The sequence below is a fragment of the Hippocampus comes genome, unplaced genomic scaffold (assembly GCF_001891065.2).
Source record: "Hippocampus comes isolate QL1 unplaced genomic scaffold, H_comes_QL1_v1.1 scaffold45, whole genome shotgun sequence".
Taxonomy (NCBI): Eukaryota; Metazoa; Chordata; class Actinopteri; order Syngnathiformes; family Syngnathidae; genus Hippocampus; species Hippocampus comes.
In genome coordinates, this window is record NW_017805783.1 from 1044025 (window position 1) to 1067943 (window position 23919).

Sequence of the window (23919 nt, forward strand, 5' to 3'; positions counted from 1 at the left end):
TTTGAGATACATTAAGATCCAGAAGCTTTTGGAGATTTGAAATCAAACTGAGAAGATGTGACTAAATTGGAGACTTTTCAAACTCAGATTTTGCAACATTTTTACAGTCATTTTATGCAGATCGACTGCATTTTCACGAGCATTTGGAAAATGTGTCAATGCCTGCCTGAAGTCCGGAGCTCATGGAGACTAAATTCTGAATTCGATCTGCCAGCACATTGAATTGCTGTTGATTTGTGTTTCTTGCTGCTTTGACTTCAAGAAGTGGAAAAACAGACTCTAGTTGGTTGATGTAAGATGACTCACATGGCCATTTTCCATCCATCCCCTTTCTGAACCGCTTTATCCTCACAAGGGTCGTGGGACATGCTGGAGCCTAACTCAGCCGTCTTCGGGCAGTAGGCGGGAGACACCCTGAACCAGGTGCCAGCTAATCGCAGGGCACACACAGGCGAACAACCATCCGCGCTCACACTCACACTCTTTTGAGTGTTCAATCACCCTGCCATGCATGTTTTTGGAATGTGGGAGGAAACCGGAGTATCCGGAGAAAACCCATGCAGAGGCTGGAGCTGGGATTGAACCCACGGCCTCTGCACTGTGAGGTCGACGTGCTAACCACTGGACCATCGGGGCGCCGGACATGGCCATTTTCTTTGCCACCCAAAAGTGTTGAATTAGTTTTTGCAGTGACTCCAACAGTAAGACAATTCAAGTTAGTGATCACAGAATCCTTGGTATGCGGGTATCATTGTCAAAATTTATGATGACGAGATACCTCCATGAATGTAAATACAGAGAGTTTCAAGAACATGTCAACCACAAACAATGCACAGGTTTAGACATGAAACCAAGGAATGCGTGTATCAGAGAGATGGGGGGTGGGGAGATTGCAGAAGGACAGGAGCAGCTCATGATGCAAAACGGACGACATCCTTGCTCAAACATGGTGCATGTGCTGTTATGGGGTTCTTATTGATACCGTAATTCTGATCGTGACAGAAGGAATGAAGTGAATTGTTCAATGAATTTGGCTGAAGACGACTTTTTGAAGGTTGGAATGGAATAACAACTGAAAATCGACTTTTTCCAAATTGTGTCACATATTGCATCAATTATTTACGCTTGGCCAATTGAGTGTGCCGATCTTATAAAACATCACTCTACGTTACACTGTACATTGATTATGTCTGCGACTTTTCACTGTCACAGTATGCAGGGTTTATATATCTCTTGACCAGTGAGAGCAGAAATTTAGTTCTCACACTGACACTGTAGGAGGATAAAGAAATCCCTACTATTTCATAATTTATTTTATTTATTTTCGAAAAAGCACCCCTTTTTTTTTCCCTTCGAACTCCAGCGCTGGTTACCAAGCACTGAATACATTGTGCAATGGTTGCTATGGTGACGAGAGCCCTATACCTACGAGTGAAGAGAGCGCTGATGCAGTGGGCAGGCTGATCGTGATGAGATGCTGGGTCTTAGTTCAGACTCTTTCAGAAACAGAATTTTCAACCACATCTTCATCCAGAAATCAGACGAGATATTCCCATTTGAGTGACAGTGTGCATCGCGTTTGATCTATTGTGCTGTACATATACCGCTATATTTGCCGCCAAAGCGGATTATTTGCAACATTTGTTCTGCTATTGAGACATTTACCCAAAGTCTTGTCATGTGTACAAATGACAAATTTTTTGAATTTGTTGATATCTTTAAAATTGTTGCTGATATACTGTATATTGTGTCTGACCGGCATTGAATAGGAATCACTCAAAGGTCAAGTGTCATGTCATTTTCTGATGTAAAAATGGAATGGTTTTGCTTAACAGAGAAAGAGGTTAACTTTGGGATGCGTGGGAGTGACTCCAAGTGCTAAAACTGTTCTTGGATCCGGGGGTTAAATACTTCCTTGTCCTCTGGTGTTGGTAATCCGCACGATACCACTGTGTATGCAGGTGGAGTTGCTCCGCCTTTGCCAAAGAAGGAACAAATGGTGGGAAGACGTTTTCTTGCCGCTACGACGAGGCGTTCAAGACATACAGTAACTGATTAAACCCACACCTGCATCTGACTGTGTTTTGCGATTCTAAGTCGATAAAGTGGTGATGATCTAAATGCTACGACTCAAATCATATGTCGTGCTAGTCGAAAACTGCGTGAGGCCTCTATGCAGGAGGTTAGGGCATTTGAAGCTGTTTGGAGGTTATATGATTTTCCTCGCTGCCATTTCTTTTTCGTTACGACATGTTTGAGGGATTACTACTGGAGGGAATTTATTTCGGCTGCTCATTTGGAGGTAGAATGCCAATCTTAACCCTTTCCCCCAATAGTGTCAGATTTTGAGGAACAAAAAGGGACTGCTTCTTGCTAATTTCTGGGTTCTCTTCAACAACGTGGACTAAACGTGTGCTCTTAATTATTTTGTGGGTGGTGATAAGTGTCACATCCGCAGTAAAACTGTGACCGAACAAGATGGGATATTCCATCAAACCCTCTTGAAACAAACCATAATTTGCATCTTCAAATATATGAGTCAAATCCTCTGTTCATAAAAGTGCTACCTTGCTCCATGTACACATTGGGGGGGGGGGGGCTCTTCGACCGCCATTTACACCAGCTAAATTCAGCTTTTCATCTTGAATAGCATCTGTCTCCCACGCACGCCAGCGTTTAGCATTTTCATGCAGAAGCCGTGCAGTATTGGATCAACAGTAAATAGTGATGATTGATTCAAATTAAAAAAAAAATAGCAGTATTCACTCAAGCCATGAATCTCTGTGACATATGCAAAACCCACCGTGGTGTCATTCCGGGCATATTTAGCAGGTCCGTAACGTGTGAGTCGTATTGTTTGCTTTGACTGACTGTCATTCTGTGTATGAGCAAGTGTGGTTGATCAAATGCCATTGCTTAAGATACATGCCCACAGGAAACAAGTAGGAGGAGTGTGATGACAGGAAGGGACAATAGTATTTAAATATGACATCAAGTAGCGCAAACATCAATCTGGTGTCATGTTCTCGGGTTCAGATTCAGATCGTACTAATGGCTACCAATAGGACCTTTAAGGGGGAACATTATCATTGAACCTAGGCCTAATATTTATTCTCTTCCTTAAGTTGATTCCCCTCCCCAACGCTTTAAGCAATTTTATCTGCGGCCCTGGCTAGCTTTACTCGCCCTGTTCCATACTGAGCCTCTGAGTCAGGAGATGTTACTTTTTATTAGACGGATGAATGTACAGACGTGCCATGTAACCTGATAAGGCGGATGCTCTTCTTGTAATTAGAGCAAGGCTGTAACCAATCACCTTTTGACAGACAGGTAAATGAAGTGACTATGGCACTTCCTACTTACTCCCAACAGTGCTTCCTACCAAATTGTCTGACACAAACAGCCTTGAATTCAAGGATTTCTACTGTCTTTTCATCCTATGCAGTTTGAACGTAGTCAGCAGCATCACTTATGTATGCATCTGCTCACATGAATGATACAGTAGTGTCGAACAAGAACTTTTTTTTTTTTTCCCAGCTGGAATCAGGTCAAGAAATACTGGGACAAACAGTGAGCCCTTTTCCACTTCCATTTCATGTGGTAGTTACACAAGTATAACTATATTAATTTCTTGATATTTTATAAGCAACCTGATTGGAGCACTAACACTCGACTGAATTTAATCACCTTGTACTTGGAACACCCTGCCCCCCTTTTCCATCCATCCGTTTATCCATCCATTTTCTGAACCGCTTTATCCTCACTAGGGTCGCGGGGCGTGCTGGAGCCTATCCCAGCTGTCTTCGGGCAATAGTTGGGGGACACCCTGAACCGGTTGCCAGCCAATCGCAGGGCACACATAGACGAACAACCATCCGCGCTCACACTCACACCTAGGGACAATTTCGAGTGGTCCATTAACCTATGGTGCATGTTTTTGGAATGTGGGAGGAAACCGGAGTAACCGGAGAAAACCCATGCAGGCAGGGGAGAACATGCAAACTCCACACAGGGAGGACGGAGCTGGAATCGAACCCGGTACCTCTGCACTGTGAGGTCGACGCGCTAACCACCAGACCACTCACTGGCCCGCCCCCTTTTCCATAAATCTTTCAAAATTTGTTTGAGAGAATGATTTGGTTTCTTCACAGGAATATCATGCCCAGTTGGAGGAGATGCGAGTTTCCATCCGACAACTGGAGGAGGACCTGTCAGCTGCTCGTCGTCGCAGCGACCTGTATGAGGCAGAGTTGAAAGAGTCTCGGCAGAACAGTGAAGAATTGAAGAGGAAGGCTGGAGACTATCAGCATCGATTGCAGAAGGTGTTTCATTTTCAGATCGGGCCTTTTTTATCATGCCTGTAGATTTGGGCATCTTTTTTTTTTTTTTTTCCAAGCATTATTTGAAGGCAAGCTCACTGACACTTCTATATTTATTTGTTCACAGGCCAAAGAGCAAGGAAAAGCGGAAGCAGATGAGCTCATCACCAAGCTGGAAAAGGTATTTTATTGAGTCTATTCACAGTACTGGACTATTTCGACTAGTTTCAGAAGAAAGTCAAATAATCTACGGTACATATTTTTAACTGTGATTTTGGTTTTAGACCAATTCAGAGCAGCAGGCAAAGCTCCATGATCTTCAAGAGAAGCTTGCCAAGGTAGAAAATCCTTGTTTGGAAATGAATAATTCATATAACTGTGCACGCTTGGATAAAAGAAAGAAAACAACCCGATTGTCTTTCTGATAAGCATATAAAAGTTTTGTTCATCATCTGTGATGTCATTCTTTCCCTTATAATGTGGCCTTCATGTCAGATTTGGCCCATTTTTGAAATCAAAAAGCTCCCCCAATTGGAAATGATCTTCTGAATGGTCTCCTTCTCCAGACACAGCAAATATTCCAACTCAACACCCTTCCAAATGGTTTGACCATCCAGCATATTTTACATCCACACGGCTAACGAAAATCAGGTTTTCATTTGATTCCTATCGGAATAATTTGCTGGTGTCTTTTGTCATGTGTCGCTCGATGAGACTAGCATGAGTATCTGTATTAGAAGAATAGATACAGTACATGCAATATATAAACTGAACTAACGACTGCCACTCAACATAAACTTTACCACCCCCTCACACTGGCCTTCACTACAGTACTTTCTGCACATACTGTAACATTTAATTTAAGAAGGTGTGGATAAACTGTATAGTTGTTTTGTTGTGTGTTGAAAAAAAAAGATGCTTCAGTCCATTTTATCTATTTATTTATTTTACTATTGGGGTCCAAGGGCAGTTAATATTTTGAACCATTTGCTAGTCCACCTGTTTTGATCCTTGTACTGACCTGCAACTTATAGCTCCCCACATCTTTGTTTGTTTGGGCTCTATTTTCGTGCCCATTGCAATTCTGGTGCGAGGCGCAATGTAAGTCTGCAAGGAGGTGGGCTGTAGACTACTTTTTTTTAGGAGGGGGGGTTTGCAGTCTCATGCAAGATGATTCCGTGTGGCACAAAAAAAAAAAGGCTTGATTTGGGGCAAGCCTCTCATTCCCTTGAAGCGCCACGTGCAAGAGGTGCTTTGATAGATGTTGACATGGCGGAAGAAGCCAAAGTTTTTCTTGAGTCCCGCAGCAGTTTGAGGTGCATAAAGTACATTTATACAAAAAATGGAAGTAGACCTCAACTGGCGGATGATATAAAGTTGGCCAAGGAGGTCACAGATTTGTGAAGTGGGCACTTTGGAAACCACCTTCCACCTGGATTGTAGTTGTTTCATCCACTGGAATGTCACACCTACACTCCAAACAGATAGGCTGGAGAACAGAATTTGAGAGCGTTGTGATGAGCAAGAAAACAAAACATAATCATTGTGGGACTAAATGTAACTCTTTTAAGGTTGTGGTGACGATATGTTTGAAAGAAAATCCAAATTATCACTGTCTTTCCAGATGATTAGATCTCAAAATGGACACAACACAGTACATGCAAATGTCTGACGTACTGAGCAAAGACTTTCTTTTTTGTTGACGCCAAGGTCTAAAATAGTTCCACTGGGCAAGCACAACTCATCACACATTCTTCACAAATATTAGCAGGCCCATTCAAAATGTCCCTGGAATTTTTTTGTAGTTATTATGTGAAATATGATAACATTATTTCAGATGAAAGAACTGTAATCACCATTAGGAACCAAAATTAATTGACATTGAACATCAATTCCTAGGCATTAAAATCCAGTTCTGAAGCTACAGACCATCTTCAAAGTATGAAGATGGCCAAAGAGCGCATGGAACGAGATCTCGAGAGGCTACAGAACAAGGAGGACTCCAATGACAGTCTGCGAAGACGTCTCCGTGAGACTGAGGTACAGAAAAAAAAGAAAAAAAAAAACCTCCAGTATAGCGCTCCCTGTGGGTGTTGACTTCAACAGGTTTTCTTTCTTTTTTTTTTTTTTTTTTTATAAATCATACCATATTATTTTGCAGTACTGAATAAAAAACACCAGAACTGGCTTGTTTATCTGTTAAGCACCGCAGCATCACTCCCCTCCAAAATATTTGAACTCTAAGGCCAATTCTTTATTTTAACTGTAAAGTGCAAACATTTAGGTCTTAATTTAAAATGTGAATATGAGACAAGAGATTCCATTTGGGAATTAAGAGCCATATATTTACAAGGGATTTTGATACTTTGGTTAGAAAACCTTATATTTAACTACCCATTTTTCATGAGCCAAAATATTGAAGTATGCCGTTGACTGTTGTTTCTTTGTTGCCCAGGTGTGTCCATTTCCATTGCTTATTCAAAGAAAGAATACATTTGCACTAAAAGCACGTCACAATTTTGAGATGTCAATCGTCTGCAGATGGTAATAACATTTCTTCAGATACTGATTAACAAAGTCGTCACCATCCGCACTAGAATAGGTATACAAAATGGCTGGGATCTCATTGTTTACTGTACAATTCTCAGTCATGGTTTCATCAAATGGAATGCATAATGTGTATGGAATCTTTTCTCAACACATTCAGGGTGGAGGAAATGAACAAAGCTAAAGTCAAAAAGCAGTGCTCACAATTGTGGCGATTTACTAGATTTTTGTCTAATAGTGCTTTTCTATGTAGGCGTGGAGCTGCCAATGTGGAGTAAAAAAATGCGGCTGGCAAATACGTTTGAACGCACTCATAACTACATGTTCAGAAGTCAGGAAAACATTTTTTATTTGTAATTTTTGGGGGGTTTTGTTTTTCATTTTTGACTGCAGTGCATTTTCCGTTTGGCATTGTTTTCCATAATGCCACGGATTATTGACTTCGTATATCCTGTGGCATTATGGAAAAATCCTGAATGTAAACAAATTATTGTCTGTCCCACGCGTCACTTAGAATGAGGACAGACTTTCATCTCCAACCGTGATGTTGCACACACAGGATACATCACAGCAAATTAACGAATTTGATTGAACGCATGGTCTTGAACCGGGGCCCAGCCACAGTGGGGGGAAGGCTTTCCGGACCCACTTTCTTAGTGGGTGTAGCTTGCCGGGCTGCGTTCGAATATACTTGCGAGTATGTTCAAATGTATTTCAATATTTTCGAATGTTCTTGCAAGTACATTCAAACGTATTTGTCCAGCAAAATGTTTACCTCTACATTGTCAGCTCCACACTTCCATGCTTTTTGGATATGAGTTGAATGAATATGCCACCTATATCAGTATTGGCTGCAAATCAGTGCATCAGATACAAGTCAAGTTAATGGCCAAAAGGCATGAAAAAAAAAAATGAAAACGGCACGATGTGGTAAATTAAGCTCAACTAAACTTTGCTTTTTATTTAGACTTGGTTCTGCGCGTGCTGCGGATGTGTTGATTGTTGGTTCTGGCTATGTGTGAATTTTGTTTCTTGAACTATGAGCGAGCATGGCATTGGGAAAAAATTACTTCTTAGTTATGGAGAGTATAATGAGCAAAAGTGTGTGCTCCTTACTGCTTGTGAGTGTTTAATCAGCTCACAATAGCTCTGCTCATTTTAACGCTCACATTTGCGTGCTCATGGGTTTCCAGTTTCACGCAACACTCGTGCTGCAACTGAAGACATTTGTTACTATAACTACAGTACTTACTTTTTTTGAACATGCCTAACACTGCCAAAACAACAAAGGGGTTAACCAGGACAAGGAATGGGGACATTTTCGACTGGCCAGGTCAATTTTACATGATGAAGAGGAGTCCACACACCAAAAAACAGAAAGAGGCTGTCGTGAAATCCTTGAAAAACATACACAAAACAAAAAATGCTCAAATTTAATGCTGGCAGTGTGTCATAGGTTGAGCACATTTGTTGTTTATCCAATTCAAATGTAAGTACAGCACCTGGAAATAATTGAAATGTTGATCCCTTGTCTCATATTCATCACTGTTGGATGGCAAGCCCAAATCTTTTTGGTTTTCCGTTAAAATAAATTACTTAGTCTCACTGTTCCAACACTTCTCCAGAGGAGTGTAGGCTTGCTGTTCCATAGAAGTTGCAAATGAAATGCCGTGGCTTGTATTCAATATCAAGCAATCCAGTTACAATTTTCTGATAATGTTGTTTAAACTTTACTCTTAGAGCAGGTTCATAGGGTGATATTGTACACTTAAGAATGCATCCATATTGCCTGAACCATCATGCCCAAAACATGAAATGATGTTTGCACTTGTGTGGGCGTGTGCAGGATGGTCGAAAGACACTGGAGAACCAGGTGAAAAGGCTTGAGATTGTTGAACGCCGCGAGACCAAAATGAAGGATGACATCCAGAGCAAGGGCCAGCAAATTCAGCAGATGGCAGATAAAATTCTGGTAACCCATCTTTCATCTCTAAAATAATCAGAGGAGCTGTGAGATTGTTTTTGTTACATTTGTCGAGAAAAGGTTCAAGTTTGCATGGCATCCTTTCAGAAAGTGAACGTGATGAGTTGTTTGTCTATACGCTATGTGCCCTTTGATTGATATGCTCCAGCTGACCTGCAATGCTAAAGAGTATAAGCATTGTAGAAAATGGATGCATCGAGATATAAGATGGGAATTTTGTAACGACAATACAAAATGAGTTAGCCTTTACCGGTGTTTTGCGATAATGTGCACTGTCTAATACATTGGTTCTGAACCTGGGTTCGGTGAATCGGTCTCGGGGGTTCGACGGAGCCTCGGCCATAAAGGTTAAGGCACACCTGACTCAACATGTCAATCAGTTATGACACGGCCATCACTGGCTGGTTCATTTTGTGCACAATTTAAAAATATATATACTTATGTCTTGAAATTTTATTTAGTTTTTTCTGTTTTTGATAAATGTGTTTTTTTTCTGTCTTGAATTTGTAAAAAAAAAAAAAAAATCACGTTTTTATTTTTCACTAATGAGGAATAAAGGATTCGGTGAATGTGCATATGAACTAGTTGGGTTCGGTACCTCCAACAAGGTTAAGAACCACTGGTCTAATACAAAGTGCATTACTTTTGTGTAGGAGCTTGAGGAAAGTCTGCGAGATTCCCAAGCCACAGCACAGAGGATGGAAACACATCTCAAACAGAAGGAGAAGCTCTATGAAGATAAGATTAAGGTTAAATAAACTAATATATACTCACTGTGCAATGAAAACAACAATAATAATAGAATGCATGCCTAATGTTAGCAAGTGTAGCTTTTGTCACCTGAGCTGTAGGTGTACATCTTCTCACCATCCTTTGTCCCGTTAAGTGATATACCGTACTGGTTTTGTGGGTTGCCCGGCAGGTGCTGGAGTCTCAAATGAAGGCGGACATGGCTGATAAAGAAATGCTGGAGTCCAGTCAGAGCAAATATGAGGAGGAGGTTCGCGAGAAGTGCAGCATCATCAGTGAACAGAAGGCGGTAAGAGCTGACCAGCTTGGAAGTGACACTATTTCGGCCATATTTTCACATTTATCAAACTGACATAGATTTCTTGTTTAGATGATCTGGGTTTCTTCATTTTAGAGGCACAAAACAGCCCAATACCTAGGTCTGCACTATAAATCTTTGCCTCCCAGTTATTATTTCAAGTTCTACTGGTAATCATTTTCATCCAGACCATAAACGCAATGGAGTCTAAGATGAACAGCCTGGAGCAGAGAATTGCTGAGCTGTCTGAGGCCAACAAACTAGCAGCCAACAGCAGCATTTACACCCAGAAAAATATGTAAGTAGTGATTGCTGCCCATTTCCCTCGTCTATGTATGCTGTTTTGAGCATTTTATTTCTAGATTGTGTGCACCTTTTACTGAGCGTTTTACACCTTTGGATGTGTTGTAATGGCAGGAAAGCCCAGGAAGAGATGATCTCAGAGCTCCGCCAGCAGAAGTTCTACTTGGAGTCTCAGGCTGGGAAGTTGGAAGCCCAGAATGCCAAACTTGAGGAGCATCTAGAAAAAACAAGCCACCAAGAGCATACGCACAAGAGTCGGGTTTTGGAGCTGGAAAACAGGCTCAGAGAGGTTCATATTGAAATTCTGTATCATCAGCTTTTACTGTATATTTTGCAGTGGATAAGCTTGAATCTTAGTGACTGTGAAGATTTGCCACAGTTTGAAGAATGAATGAGTGAAAAATTGATATATTGTGGCCATAGCTAGCTAACTAGATAGATAGCTGGATAGAGCTTTTATGTACACTAAAAATATTGGGTTGTTTTTGTTGGTAAAAAATTAGTATTATTTTTGACAACAGCGACACTATTAACCCATTTCTTGGTTGCTTTAACACATCAGGCTGGGTCATTTTTATCTCTGGTTGGTGTCAACGTGCTGGCTCAAATCCTCAACCTAATGTGTTGGGTTTAAATTACCCAGCATTGGCTTTATCCCATTTGAACCGAGCACTGGGAGCAGTTTCAAGAAGAAGACACTCGGCACATGGCAAGCTGCAAAAAAAGTTCTTTTTCCACCACCGGTGCCTTTACCGTTACATTACTGATGTTTAATGACTTACTAAGATCTTGAGAATAGTTCTAAAGTCACAGTAATTATTCAAGGTAATCCAGCGAATCCCATTTCAATATAACATCATGCTCCTCCCTGAATGTGGATTCTCCCTCCATCTGTATTCTTAGATTGGACTGGAGCACGAAGAGCAGAAGCTGGAGATCAAGCGGCAGGTGACAGAGGTGACCCTGTCATTGCAGGAGCGCGAAGCCCAGATCACCAACCTCCAGGCGGCTCGCCGCGCTTTGGAGAGCCAGCTGCAACATGCCAAGACTGAGCTCGAGGAGACCACTGCGGAGGCTGAGGAGGAGATCACTGTGCTCAGAGTGAGACATGAATGGGAAAGGAGGACATTTTTTTGATGCCATGTTACTCATTGGCTGAAATGTGACTGTCTCGATTGTCGAATCTGTCAGGCACACAGAGATGAGATACAACGGAAGTATGATGCTTTGAGGGACAGCTGTGCGGTAAGCAGCACAATATGTTTTAGTCTTTGCATGAATATACTGGCTGTCATCTACTCATCAAGGTTACTGACTTATTGTTGTGTATGTTTATGTGTATATAGTACGACAGTACAGTGGATATAAAAAGGACTAGACGGTCCTATTCGGATGCATTTCCAAAGCTTTATCCCCCATTAATGGGATCTATAACCTGGATAATGCAATTAAAGCAAACAAAAAATAAATATTTTAGAGGGCAAGTAAAAATAAACAAATTATAGAATGTGGTTGTACAAATGTGCACACCCTCTTATAACTGAAGATGTGTCTGTGTTCAGAATGAATCAATCACATTTAAACCCATGTTAAAGCGGAGTCCGTACATGCCTGCCACCATTTAAAGTGCCTCTGATGAACCCCAAATCAAGTTCAGCTGCTTAGGCACCAAATGGAGATCCACAATGGGTCTGGTGCGCCTCCACTGTATTTGATAGTCCAACAGCCTCCGGACAGAAGCTATTCCTCAGCTTGGTGTTCCTGCTCCGGATGCTGCGTAGCCTCCAAATCTAATGCCATGAAAGAAACAACAAATCAGAAACTTTCTTTCTCTTTTTACTGTTAATCTCTGTATTATCGCAGCTTCCACAGCCAGTTTTTAGTAGTACGCAATCGGCACTGGCGAGGCCGTGTGGCAGGGCAAGGTACTTGAATGACAGACATGTGGAGACTCTGCAGATCATCACGGCGTCCACTGTTGACTTTTGCACCAAGACTCAAGTATTCAGATTCTGCTGTCAGTCTGCTGCCTGAGGGGAAAAGATTTTCTGAGTCGAAGCGCAACAACTCATTTATGCGCATAAAAGATTTGCTCCTGATGCCCTTCCCCCAACCCTTGAATCTACGCACGGTTCATGTTCTCCTGAGAGCTGACAATGGAGGGGGAGTTGTTCACATGCCCCCTCATCAGACTCAAGAGCAAGCGTCGCGAGTATGCGTGATTAGAGTAGAAAGACATGATTAGCCCATGAAATTATGATGGCTATCAGGCGATGATATTTCTAACTTAAAACCCGAAGACAGCTTAGAAGTGGTTCCTCTGCGTGTTTTTGTGTCACTAACTTTCCACAGGTGATCACCGACCTGGAGGAACAGCTGACCTCACTGACTCAGGAGAATGCTGAGCTGAACCGCCAGAACTTCTACCTGTCTAAGCAGCTGGATGACGCATCTGACGAGCGAGAGGACCGCCTGCAGCTCAGCCAGGATGTGGACCAACTACGTCGAGAGGTGGCTGACCGTGAGATGCATCTTAACAACCAAAAACAGGTGAGCTGCTGGCTGTCTTGTATTGCTAGTTGGTTTCTCTGTAGCGGTAATCCCTTTGCGGTTTGCTGTGCAATTATAGAATACATTTTGACTGCTGTGCACACATTACATATTTAAGAATAATGTGTTCAGTAGTTTTCATTTGAATTGTAAGTTTTAGCAAAATGCCACCGTTCCACTTTACAAGGCAGGTCACAATTCATTTTAGTTGTCACGTTACAGCTAAGATCGATAAACCTTCATCTGGCTTTTATTTTCACTTGTGAAGAAGTTCGATGACAAATTCAATAAAGGATGCCAATGGGAGCCTTTTTTGTGTTCTGACTTTTGGAAGGTTGCTGTTCATTTCAATCAGACACATTTTGAGAGGTGCATTTAGTTTTTTTGATCATTGAACTGCAAACTCCATCCTTTGCGTACTTTTGCCCTGTGGTTGGCACCTCGATGAAGGGTGCCTGAAAGTGGTATGGTACAAGTTTGTATTGTGGAACAGTAAAAAAAAAAAAAAAAAGCAAACAAACAAAAAAATACAGAGTGTGAGTAATGAGCAGCACAACTGAATCATTTTATTTCAACCTTGTAGATTTAGCCAAAATGTTAATCTTCTTCAATGATTTAATGTTCGGCATTCATAGGTGGGTTGGAAAATTGAAGCAAATAGGGAAAAGGACATTTTGGCAATTTTACACTTGTTCAATTACGTTTAGGTCAGGATTATTGCGAGGCCGGTCTATTCTTTGTTTTCCCTAAATTCTTGAGATAGTCTCTGATACTGTAAAGACCACCCTGTTGGTGTGAGAGTTGTCATCTGGGAGGACAGACTGGAATTTGGTCTTCGACTGCGTAGATAAAGCCAATGTTATAGGAAGCAGTAGTGCATTTTTTTCCAGTCACTTCCATGAATAAAAAATATACTTTTATAGTATTGCACTGATGTAACAAACTACTACTGAAACCAAATGAGCACACACATATCCATAGAGCTCTGGATGTTAATGACCTGCATCCCACAATGCATTGCGCTAATTGTAAACAATTCCATTTTGGCAGGGTAAAAAAAACGTGCATGTCATTTGAGAAAAAAAGCCACATTTTGACAATGGTGGACAGCTGCTGTGCACCAAAATGTCACAACAAGAGGGGAAAAAAGAAGGTATGAGCATTCTTCAGGTCATAGAGCCAGCGTTCCGGTCCTCCGGTCGGCAGCCCCCAGCGCTGCTTGCTGCCCAATCCGGTGCGCTCGATCTCAGCGATTGATTACAAGAATACACCAGTGTAGTTCTCCCCATCTGCCATGTCAAATAATTGTAAAAAACATCCCTGGCACTTGATAGGGAGCTGTCATTTCCAAACTGTCTATCTTGTATGTATCTCATTTTGTCCTATTCATATTCAATTCAAGTGAGATGTTGATGAAATGTTGACTGCTAAACTCTAATTTTATCACTGCTCTCAATCATAAATCCTGCGCCTGGCACTGCTGCTACCGTGCGTAAACATATGCACGTGGGGATGAGGTCACGTGATGTTCGGAGCTTTTTCTCCACATCAGGATTGGCTGAAAATTGTTGTCGTGTATTGTATGGGTGTGTGATTTGTCTGTGGATGCCGCAATATGATTGACTGGTGAATAAACAAATGGCAGAATGATGTGGAATGTAATGCCTTCCGATAGGCCCATTGGCATGAAGATTGGCGCCATAGAGCGGGAGTCTTCGTGAAGTGGTGTCACGGCGAAGTAATTTACAGAAAGGTCAACAAGTGGCAAAATAACATGAAGCTATTAAGACTTCTGAAAAACCTTCTCTTGGCTCACACTATAGTTACGGACCGAGCGCCCGACAGAATCGCCTCCGGGTTGGTCAATTCAGAATGTTAAGTGATTGACGGGCTGACAGAAAAATAAATAAATATATATATATATATATATATATATATATATATATATAAAATTTTGATACCGGGCTTCCCTGCTAAAGCTGCTGCCCCCGCGGTATGACCGCAGATAAGCGTGAGAAAACGGATGGATGGATGGATTTTGATATGGTGGACCCCAAGGCTACAGCCTAGGCAAGCCTGTTGGTAAAGGCGGACTTGACCACTGCCTGTAGAATCTCATCTTAATATAAAGACTTATTTTAAAAATATTTATGTATTTTTTCCCAGTGAGGAAGATGCAACCTCTGGTGCTTCACACCATCACTCTACAATTAGGGCACCTGGTGGCCCCTCCTTGGCCAATCAAACCTCCTCCCCTCCCAATTCCCCAAGAAAATGTCATTCGTAACAAGAAAATAATCTGTTTGGTATCTCAGAAGGCAAATTTGGGAAATTTCACAGGGGTGCAATGCAAACAAGTGCTCATTTGGGCTGCTTATCGCCCAAACGCGTGCTCCTTACACGTGAGACACATTTTAACTGGACAGTATACCATTTCTTGTTGACAGTGAAATACAGAACACCAATTTTCAAAACTTTTAGTTTTGTTTGTGTTCACGTACTAATGTGCTGCTGTTATTTTGCTGTGCACACCTCCTGGGATTTAATTGAAAGCAGTTTTTGTGAGATTTCACACCATTTTTTTCGAGCATCCCACCCACATCCTCTAATGCAAAATACAATAATTGCATAAACAGTTTCATAGCTCGCTGTCAAGCAACATTTTAGTCTGCTTGGTTTGAACGTTCTGCACCAAATTCCACCCTGTTCTCCAAAACAAAATGTGTGGATGTATTTATATCAGCCAGCGATAGTTTTTCAGTTCAGTCTGCTTTTTCTTCCCACCTCCCACTCATAGCCAGTCAGACGCTGGGTTTTCACTAACATGCATTATGTGATATCCTGCACAACCTGTGACAGGAGACCAAGACATCTCTCCCAGCTCTGACACTGCAAAGTGTAAATCTGGCAGCAGAATCTCTCTGAATAATTCTGTATTCTAATGTGTAATATTCTGGTTGGAGCCGAGCGGCAAGAGAGCGGGGAGGCTGTGCGATGTGTGCTCTGCTCCAGTGGGAGGATGCGTGTGGGCGTCCAGTAGCGCTCTCGGTCCTGCCGGTTGTGTAACCAGCATTGGAAGGAATAGACGAGGGATGCGGTGGTGTGTGGGAGGGCGGAATGTGTCATCCTCATCACTCCCAGGTCGTGTCAGCTGTGGAAGCGTTGGACTTCAGAGAGCTGTGGTGATGCTGCAAGACCAGCACAGGCTATATTTATCTCCCAACATTTAAGATCGGCTCTTTGTGTAGGCCGTGTGATGCAAAAAGAAAAATGTCCTGTGTCAAAATGTGTAATTTAAGACACCCCGCAGCTATTTCAGAACGTTTATCACGGCAGTTTGGTTCCTACATGTTCAAGGACTTGAGGCATTTGTATTTGTTGAGCATTTATTTTAGGTCTGGTGCCCGGTTATTTAAAAACAAAAAAAAAAAGTTTAATATGGAAAAATGCCTCCAACATTCTGTTGGATAATCTTGAAAAATGATCATGTGGATGGAACTGCATACATATTTTTGATGTGATCACGGCAGAAATCAGGATCAGCATGGCAACAGCTGGACTTGATTCCTTCAGCTGGACAACTTTCCTATCTCCTTGTCTCTGTTTAGTTTGTTTCCCAAGCAGACTCTGCTCTTCATCTTATAAAACCAAATGATATTTGCAAGGGTTTATAATTCAGTTTGATGCTTTGTATGCTGTTAGAGACAAACTCATCTGTGTCAGCAGTTTTTAAAATATTTTTTACTACTTGAGTGGCATCGGTCCCAGTTGTGACATCTGATCCTCCCTAAAAGTCTTAATGCCCACTGAAAATGTCATTGGTGAACTCCTTTGACACCCTTTTCACTGACTGAGAAGTGCCCAAAACAGTTATTTCCCCCAACTCAAGAAGGCATGCACTGATTGAGGGAGGAAGAAGTCATGACATGTTAGGGCAAAGAGTCAGCTTCACTGTGTGACAGGTTCCACCTCACACTTCCCTTTTGTAGTTGGTTCAAACGGCCTGGTGGTCGGGTGGTTAGCGCGTCGACCTCACAATGCAGAGATACCGGGTTCGATTCCAGCTCTGGCCTCCCTGTGTGGAGTTTGCATGTTCTGACCGGGCCTGCGTGGGTTTTCTCAGGGTAGTCTGGTTTCCTCCCATATTCCAAAAACATGCATGGCAGACTGATTGAACACTCAAAAACTGTCCTGAGCTGTGAGTGTGAGCACGGATCGTTGTTCGTCTCTGTGTGCCCTGCGATTGGCTAGCAACCGGTTCAGGGTGTCCCCAGCCTACTGCTGGAAGACAGCTGGGATAGGCCCCACTACGCTGATAATGCAACTTTTTTTTTTTTTTGCGGCCATTGGCTTCTGTGTTACGTACTTTGTAGTCTTTTCACGTGTTTATTTCCTATGGTAAGTTTGGCACTTTTTACATCTCAATTTTTCAAGTATTCTCAACTTTAGTGACTTGAAACTTTTTGCACACAAGATGGGGTAATACCGTGCAGTTTAAGTATGTGCGGCTTTTAGGTGAAAAAAACTTTAGAGTACAATATTTATTTTGTGGGTACGTCTGATCGGCGCGCGCAGCAGACCCGCATTGTACGCCTTTCTGACAATGTCAATCAAAATTCAGCACTATCTTTGCGAAGAAATAAATCAAAGTACATGCATCATCTACCCTAACCCTTCACTTTTATTCAGAATCTCGAAACACTGAAGACCACGTGCACGATGTTGGAGGAGCAAGTCCTGGAACTTGAGACATTAAATGATGAACTGCTGGAGAAGGAGAGACAGTGGGATGCCTGGAGGGCAACACTAGAAGAGGAGAAGAACCAGGCTGAGAGGCGGACGAGGGAGGTGCAAAGAATGCTGGACACTGAAAAACAGAACAGGTTAATAGAAAACACGCTGGCTTTAATCGACACAATGCACTCAAGATTTAATGATATTCTCTGACCATTTTGAACACTGTTTTCCTTTAAAACACACAGAAGTGGGAAGAATATGAAAACTTGTTCAGTGGATCAATTATTTTCAAAATAGGTTTAGTTTGTCATACCAGTTTCAATAGGCCATGATCTTATGTAATCACAATACCTGTTACATATTCAGAAAGAATAATAAGTGACCGTATACATCGGTAGGTTGCGTTTGCTATTATTGTCGTTGCTTGCCTCCACCTACACTCACTGGATGCAAAAGGCTTACTCTCTCAAAGGATCATCTCTTGGGCTTACTCTCTCAAAGGATCATCTCTTGGTCTTCTGCATCCAAACAGTATGTGCTTTATGTATAAAAATGTGGGCTCGTCAAGGCAAGGGGAATTTGCTACACAAAACACCCTCACACAAGAAACAGACGTTACAATGTTCATGTGATTTGTGTGGCTTAGCTGGAACATTGATTGGTAACTTCTTTCGGAATATACCACAGTTGAGCAATAAAAGCATGTCTCAAACACAAAGAAAAACAAAAGTTTTTGTTCTGTCCTTCAGACTACGTGCTGAGCAGCGCAGCACTGAGTCTCGTCAGGCTGTGGAACAGGCCGTTAAGGAGCACAAAGCTGAGATGTTGGCACTGCAGCAGATTCTCAAAGACCAGAAACTCAAAGCTGAGAGCCTTGCAGACACCGTGAGTGTTTTTGCCCTGAAGCACAAGTATCGAATAGCCTCCGTGGTTTGCGTATGTTGCAGTGACCGCATCCTGTTTTCTATCGTTTAGTTGAACGATTTGGAGAAGAAGCATGCCATGCTGGAGATGAATGCGCGTAGTTTGCAGCAAAAATTGGAGAGTGAGAGAGATCTGAAACAGCGGCTGTTGGATGAGGTCCATTCAGTGTTTTCACACATTATCAGGGATAATTGATGACATCATTACACAATCAACATATGACAAAATAGCCACAAAATTCACTTGGAAGTTTGTAGCGTCCTTGGGCTGAATGCTAAAGTATGTTAAAGGTATTGGAATCTGATTATGTGCCATCTCATCCGTTGTTCTTTTGTAGCAAGAGAAGCTTCAGCAGCAGATGGATGCTCAGAAGGCACATATCTTTCGTCTGACCCAGGGCCTGCAAGATGCCCTGGACCAGACTGACCTGCTGAAAACTGAAAGAACTGACCTGGAATATCAGCTGGAGAACATCCAGGTGCTGCTACATGTACACACTCTTACTGTACTGGAAACTACATCTGCATGTCTATTGTACATAAATCCTATGCTACATTAACGTGCATATCTTCGGCTAAGGTTGTGGTCACCATTCAGTGAATTAGACTGAAAAGTGTTCATACGAGGGGCACCAGAGCCAGCATTTTGAGTTGTTTTTCTTTCTTTCAATGTCTCTTGCATCTAATACAGATTAGTGATTCTTTTGCAAAATGAATGTGTATATACATTTGGCCTTTGGGATCCAAAACGTTCAGAGGGGACTTGCCAAACTGAATCCACTTCTTAATACCTCCAATTTCAGGTCGCAATTATAGAAACCGTTGATACGAAACAAAACAAATGGCAACTGGCACCATGAACATGTGGCGCAGTTCAGAATCAGTATTTCGCCAAATAAACTGTCAATTGAATACATTTCACATCTCTCAATATTAAATGGCATAATGTGTTCAGATTGAGGATGAATTGGAAATCTGATTGCTTAAAGGAACAGTGACGGCGCTAATACATTTGGTTATCGGCAAGCGCTACTAATTCTATAGATGAGATACACATGGCAATACATAGCAACTGAAATCTTAAACAACAGCATGAGTGGCAGGAAAACTTTGAATTTTTGCTGCTTCCTATACTCTGGTTGGAATTTTACTGTGTTCAGTTTCATAATAAGTCACAAATTATTTTGTGATTTGTACTAGCATTGCTATCGGAATGAAAAAGGCAAACCAGACAATACGGAATAACCAACCAAAGTCGTCACCCCACTCTTTTTTCACATTATCCCTGTTTTTATGATCATTACCGGTATTGTTATCGGCTGCTGTGACTACAGCACAGCTCATTGTAGCATTATAATATGGTTTCTATTATGTTCTTTTATTTGAACGTCAAAAGCATGTTGAGTGTCACACACATACATTCCATCGCTGGGCCTTGCCCACATTTTGCATTATTTCTCTGTATGAAGCCAAGTATTTGAGGAGAAATTCACGGCAGTAGTGATGTTCACTTAGCTCCACCTGCAGGCTGTGTACTCCCATGAGAAGGTGAAAATGGAGGGGACTATCACCCAGCAGACCAAGCTCATAGACTTTCTCCAAGCCCAGGCCCATGGTGGCTCAAAGAAGAAAAAGGTCAGATGACATTTCATAGTCACTTGAACGATGTCTACAAATGTTCATTTTTATGTTGCGAGAAGACTCTTCGAAACATCATTTTATGTGTAGGGGTGTCAAATTTGTTTTCACCGTGTTCCACGTTGTTGTTATGTTGCCTCCGGATGGCATGTAACCCAAATTCAGAGGTACCTCTGTGAAGTCTTACATCTGGGGGACTACTTAGTTATTGTAACTTTATATTCTTGGAACAAAGAAAATTTAGAAAAGGTTTACGTGAACCTTGTTTTCCACTTTTTCTAAAATACAAACCCAATTCCAATGAAGTTGGGATGTTGTGTTGAACAAATAAAATGTCATCTATGCTCCATAATATCATCAGAAGTTTCAGAGACATCACTACTTGTAAGGCGCAAGGCTGAAAACTCTGCCGGTGACCTTCGATCCCTCAGGCGGCACTGCACCAAAAACCAACATCAGTATGTAAAGGATATCACCACATGGGCCCACTTCAGAAAGCTAATGTCACCACAACTACAGTTTGGCACTACATCACCCGTTAAGTGCAACTTAAAACTCTTCTGTGCAAACCAAAAGCCATTTCTCAACAAAAAAACTTCTCTGGGCCCGATGATGGACTGATGCAAAGTGGAAAAGTGTTCAGTGGTCTGACAAGTTGCAAGTCCCTCTCCTTGGAACGACCTCCCACTGAAGGTTAGGCAAGCCCCCTTCCTTAAAACTCATCTTAAAACTCATTTTTATTCTTTGGCTTTTGACTCAGCATGAGACTTGATTTTTAGTTTTACTATTTTGGTGCTTTCTACTGTCTTTGTTATTAATTTCATGTATGATTGTTGTATGAATTATTTTTTGCTCCATGTACAGCACTTTGTATACAACGGTGGTTGTTTTACAGTGCTCTATAAATGCAGTTGAGTTGAGAATCCACAATTCAAATTGTTTTGGAACTTGTGGACGTTGTGTCCTCCAGGCCAAAGAAGAAAAGAACCATCCGGACTGTTATGGATGCAAAGTTCAAAAGCCAGCGTCTGTGATAGTATGGGGCCGTGTTAGTGCCAATGGCATCAGCAACTTACTCATTCGGGAGGTCACCATTCATGCTGAAAGGAACAGACAGGTTTTGAAGAAACATATGTTGCCATTCAAGTAACGTCTTTAAATGGATATCCCCGCTTATTTCAGCAAGACAATGCCAAACCACATTCTGTTTTGTTAAAAGAGCATTGCTTTTTCGTAAAAGAGTGCAGGTATGAGACTGGTTTACCTGCAGTCCAGACCTGTCGCCCATTGAGAATTATGCAGCGGATAATACCCCAGACTGTTGGAACAGCTGATGCTGTACATCAAGCAAGAATGGGAAATAATTCCACCTGTAAAGCTTCAACAATTACTCTCCCCAGTTCCCAAATGTTTATTGAATATTGTGAAAAGAAAAGGTGATGTAACACTGTGGTAAACATGACCCGTTCCAGGCTTTTTTGGAATGTGGCGCAGCCGTAAAATTCTATGCTTATGATTATTTGCTAATAACAATAAAGTTTATCAGTTTGAACATTAAATATCTTGTCTTTGTAGTGTCTAGGTTGAACATGATTTTCAAATCATTACATTTATTTTTGTTCAGCACAATGCCAAATCTCATTGGAATTGGGTTTGTATCTGAAGATTATACTTGGTGTATAAAACATCCTTGAAATCAAAATCCTATCAATCCTATCTGGGCTGATTCGGAAAGAAAGTTACATGTTGTAATGTGAAGTTGTGACTCTTTCTACATGCCAACTATGAGTGCAGATAATGCAAGGTAAAGAAATGTGCAGCCACAGGCATGAAACACATTCACGATATTTTGTCGGTTCTACTTCAGTTGCATAGACAGGAAATGTCTTTTTCTTTTGTTTTTCATTGTTCTACCTTATCTTTTCGGTCTGATTTTGTATGCAAAAGAACATATTTTAAATGACTATGCGGAGAGCTGGAAATTACTTAATTATAAAAGTGAAATCCGGAGGCAACAATGGATGATGAAGTCACGCATAAGTGGTCATTAAAACTCCCACTAACTTCTCTGCACAGCAACAACAACGTATGAATGAATGAATACTTTGTCATTGCACACTTGTTACAACGAAATTCTGCAGGAGCCTCCACCCCCAAGTGCGTCGTGAAATATAAAAACATAAAAAATATATAAATACATTGCACTCCCCTAGACCCACACACAATCACACGCATACGTATACTAAGAATCAAAGCGTAGACAAAACCTGCTCTCTGTTCTCATTTTACTTTCCCTTTTGCTGTGTTTATCCTTCCAGGGTCTTTTTGGGCGTCGGCGAGAGGACCTGTTGGCTGCCATGGCTGCTCAGGCACAGGCCCAAGCCCAGGGACAAAGTCAGGGTCAGGTCTCGCCCGTGTCCTCCATCCAGCCAGTTCCCCTGCAGTACAGTGATATGAAGGTAGCCCTGGACAAAGAGCGAACTCGCTGCTCTGAGCTTGAGGATGCACTTCAGAAAATGAGAGCCGAACTGCGATCTCTCAGAGAAGAAGGTAGGAACGGTTCATCATCTCTAGTTTTGGAAGAGCACAAAAAGTCCATTAGACGTTGAGGTCGTTTCTTTTTGCGCCACACTGTTGCCGTAGCAACTAAAACTAACAGGATTATTTTCATGCTCATCAGAGCAAAGAGGCGAGCCAACACGCAAATAATAGCAGCCAGATACTTTTCTGCTCCAGGATGAGCAATGTTATGAACAAGCGATTTCCATCCCAGCGCTGCAATACAAGGATCATAGCAGCTCCGCAAACCCAGCGGCGGCACGACAACAGATGATGATGTCTGCCATGGTGAAGTCTCCCGATCACCAACAAGTCCCACCAAGCCTGGTGCCATCCAACTCGGGTCGCAGGAAGGAGGTTGCAACGCCTGAGGGTGAGTCAGAAGATGATGACATCTTTGTTCAAAAAGCCACTATGGGAGTACGACGCCATATTCAAAATATCCCGGCCCTTTCCTGCACACAAATATAATCCGACACAAAAAAATGCTCTCTTATGATCCTTTCTCTTTCACACACCTTGCAGAAAGGAGGAGGGTCACATTTGAAAGTAAGTTTCCCCAAACTCATGACACCTGCAGTTTGGTCTCTTCTCCCTTGTCTCCCTTTGCCTCACCCATCCCTCAAGAAGCCAGATTTTTCAAAGTTGTGCATGCCTACAATGTGGCACATCCCAGCAGGCCAAAAGTACATTTGCAGTTTTGCAGTGCACAGCTTTCGAAATCTGCCGCATTGTTATCTTGGTTGCTGAAGCTTAGGCAGTCTGATTTGCGGAACTCCACAGTGTTTATCCACCCATTACAATCCCACTTGTGCTTGAAAGGCACAAAACTTTGTGTCACATAAGGAATCCCAATCTAAAGGTATTATTCAGTCACCTCATTGGGCAAATTACTGGATATGAAGTCAAAGTTGCATCGATTAAGATGGCTGGCTTGAGAAGTGGCTGGCTTAATGTTGCAAACACAAAGACACAAACGGACTTTCAGGTAAAGCAAAAAAAAGTGAAGCTGCAGTGAAATATTTTTTTTATTGTCATACTGTTTTGAGTGATTTGACTCTTATATGCTGACCAAGGTATGCAAACTTCGAGGTGAAGCTGCAGTGAAATAGTTTTTTTTTGTCATACTGTTTTGAGTGATTTTACTCTTATATGCTGACCAAGGTATGCAAACTTCGAGTAAAATCTTACTATTGACTGCATAATGCCTTTAAGTGCACCAGCCAGTCGTCACAAGCACAAGGATGAATTTAGCCATTTAGACTTCAGTTTCAGTTTTCAGCTGCTCTTGTCCTCAACATCATTTGAAAC

The 23919-nt window shown here is 41.8% G+C and overlaps 1 protein-coding gene across 8 annotated transcripts in view; it reads left to right on the forward strand.

Annotated features, from left to right (window-relative positions):
• Nucleotides 1–23919, forward strand: part of citb (citron rho-interacting serine/threonine kinase b) — a 48884-nt gene that overhangs the window by 10465 nt on the left and 14500 nt on the right. For 2 of the 8 annotated variants that reach the window (XM_019885154.1, XM_019885157.1), the window contains exons 5-24: nt 4152–4322; nt 4447–4500; nt 4604–4657; nt 6219–6359; nt 8713–8838; nt 9504–9599; nt 9773–9889; nt 10087–10196; nt 10316–10490; nt 11105–11302; nt 11393–11446; nt 12554–12751; nt 17441–17634; nt 18238–18373; nt 18464–18568; nt 18750–18890; nt 19927–20046; nt 22368–22599; nt 22823–22981; nt 23134–23157. In XM_019885154.1, the coding sequence (XP_019740713.1) occupies nt 4152–4322; nt 4447–4500; nt 4604–4657; nt 6219–6359; nt 8713–8838; nt 9504–9599; nt 9773–9889; nt 10087–10196; nt 10316–10490; nt 11105–11302; nt 11393–11446; nt 12554–12751; nt 17441–17634; nt 18238–18373; nt 18464–18568; nt 18750–18890; nt 19927–20046; nt 22368–22599; nt 22823–22981; nt 23134–23157 (2605 nt within the window). The remainder of the gene's footprint in view (nt 1–4151; nt 4323–4446; nt 4501–4603; nt 4658–6218; nt 6360–8712; nt 8839–9503; nt 9600–9772; nt 9890–10086; nt 10197–10315; nt 10491–11104; nt 11303–11392; nt 11447–12553; nt 12752–17440; nt 17635–18237; nt 18374–18463; nt 18569–18749; nt 18891–19926; nt 20047–22367; nt 22600–22822; nt 22982–23133; nt 23158–23919) is intronic. The other 6 variants (XM_019885155.1, XM_019885158.1, XM_019885156.1 and 3 more) reach the window with 4 other exon arrangements.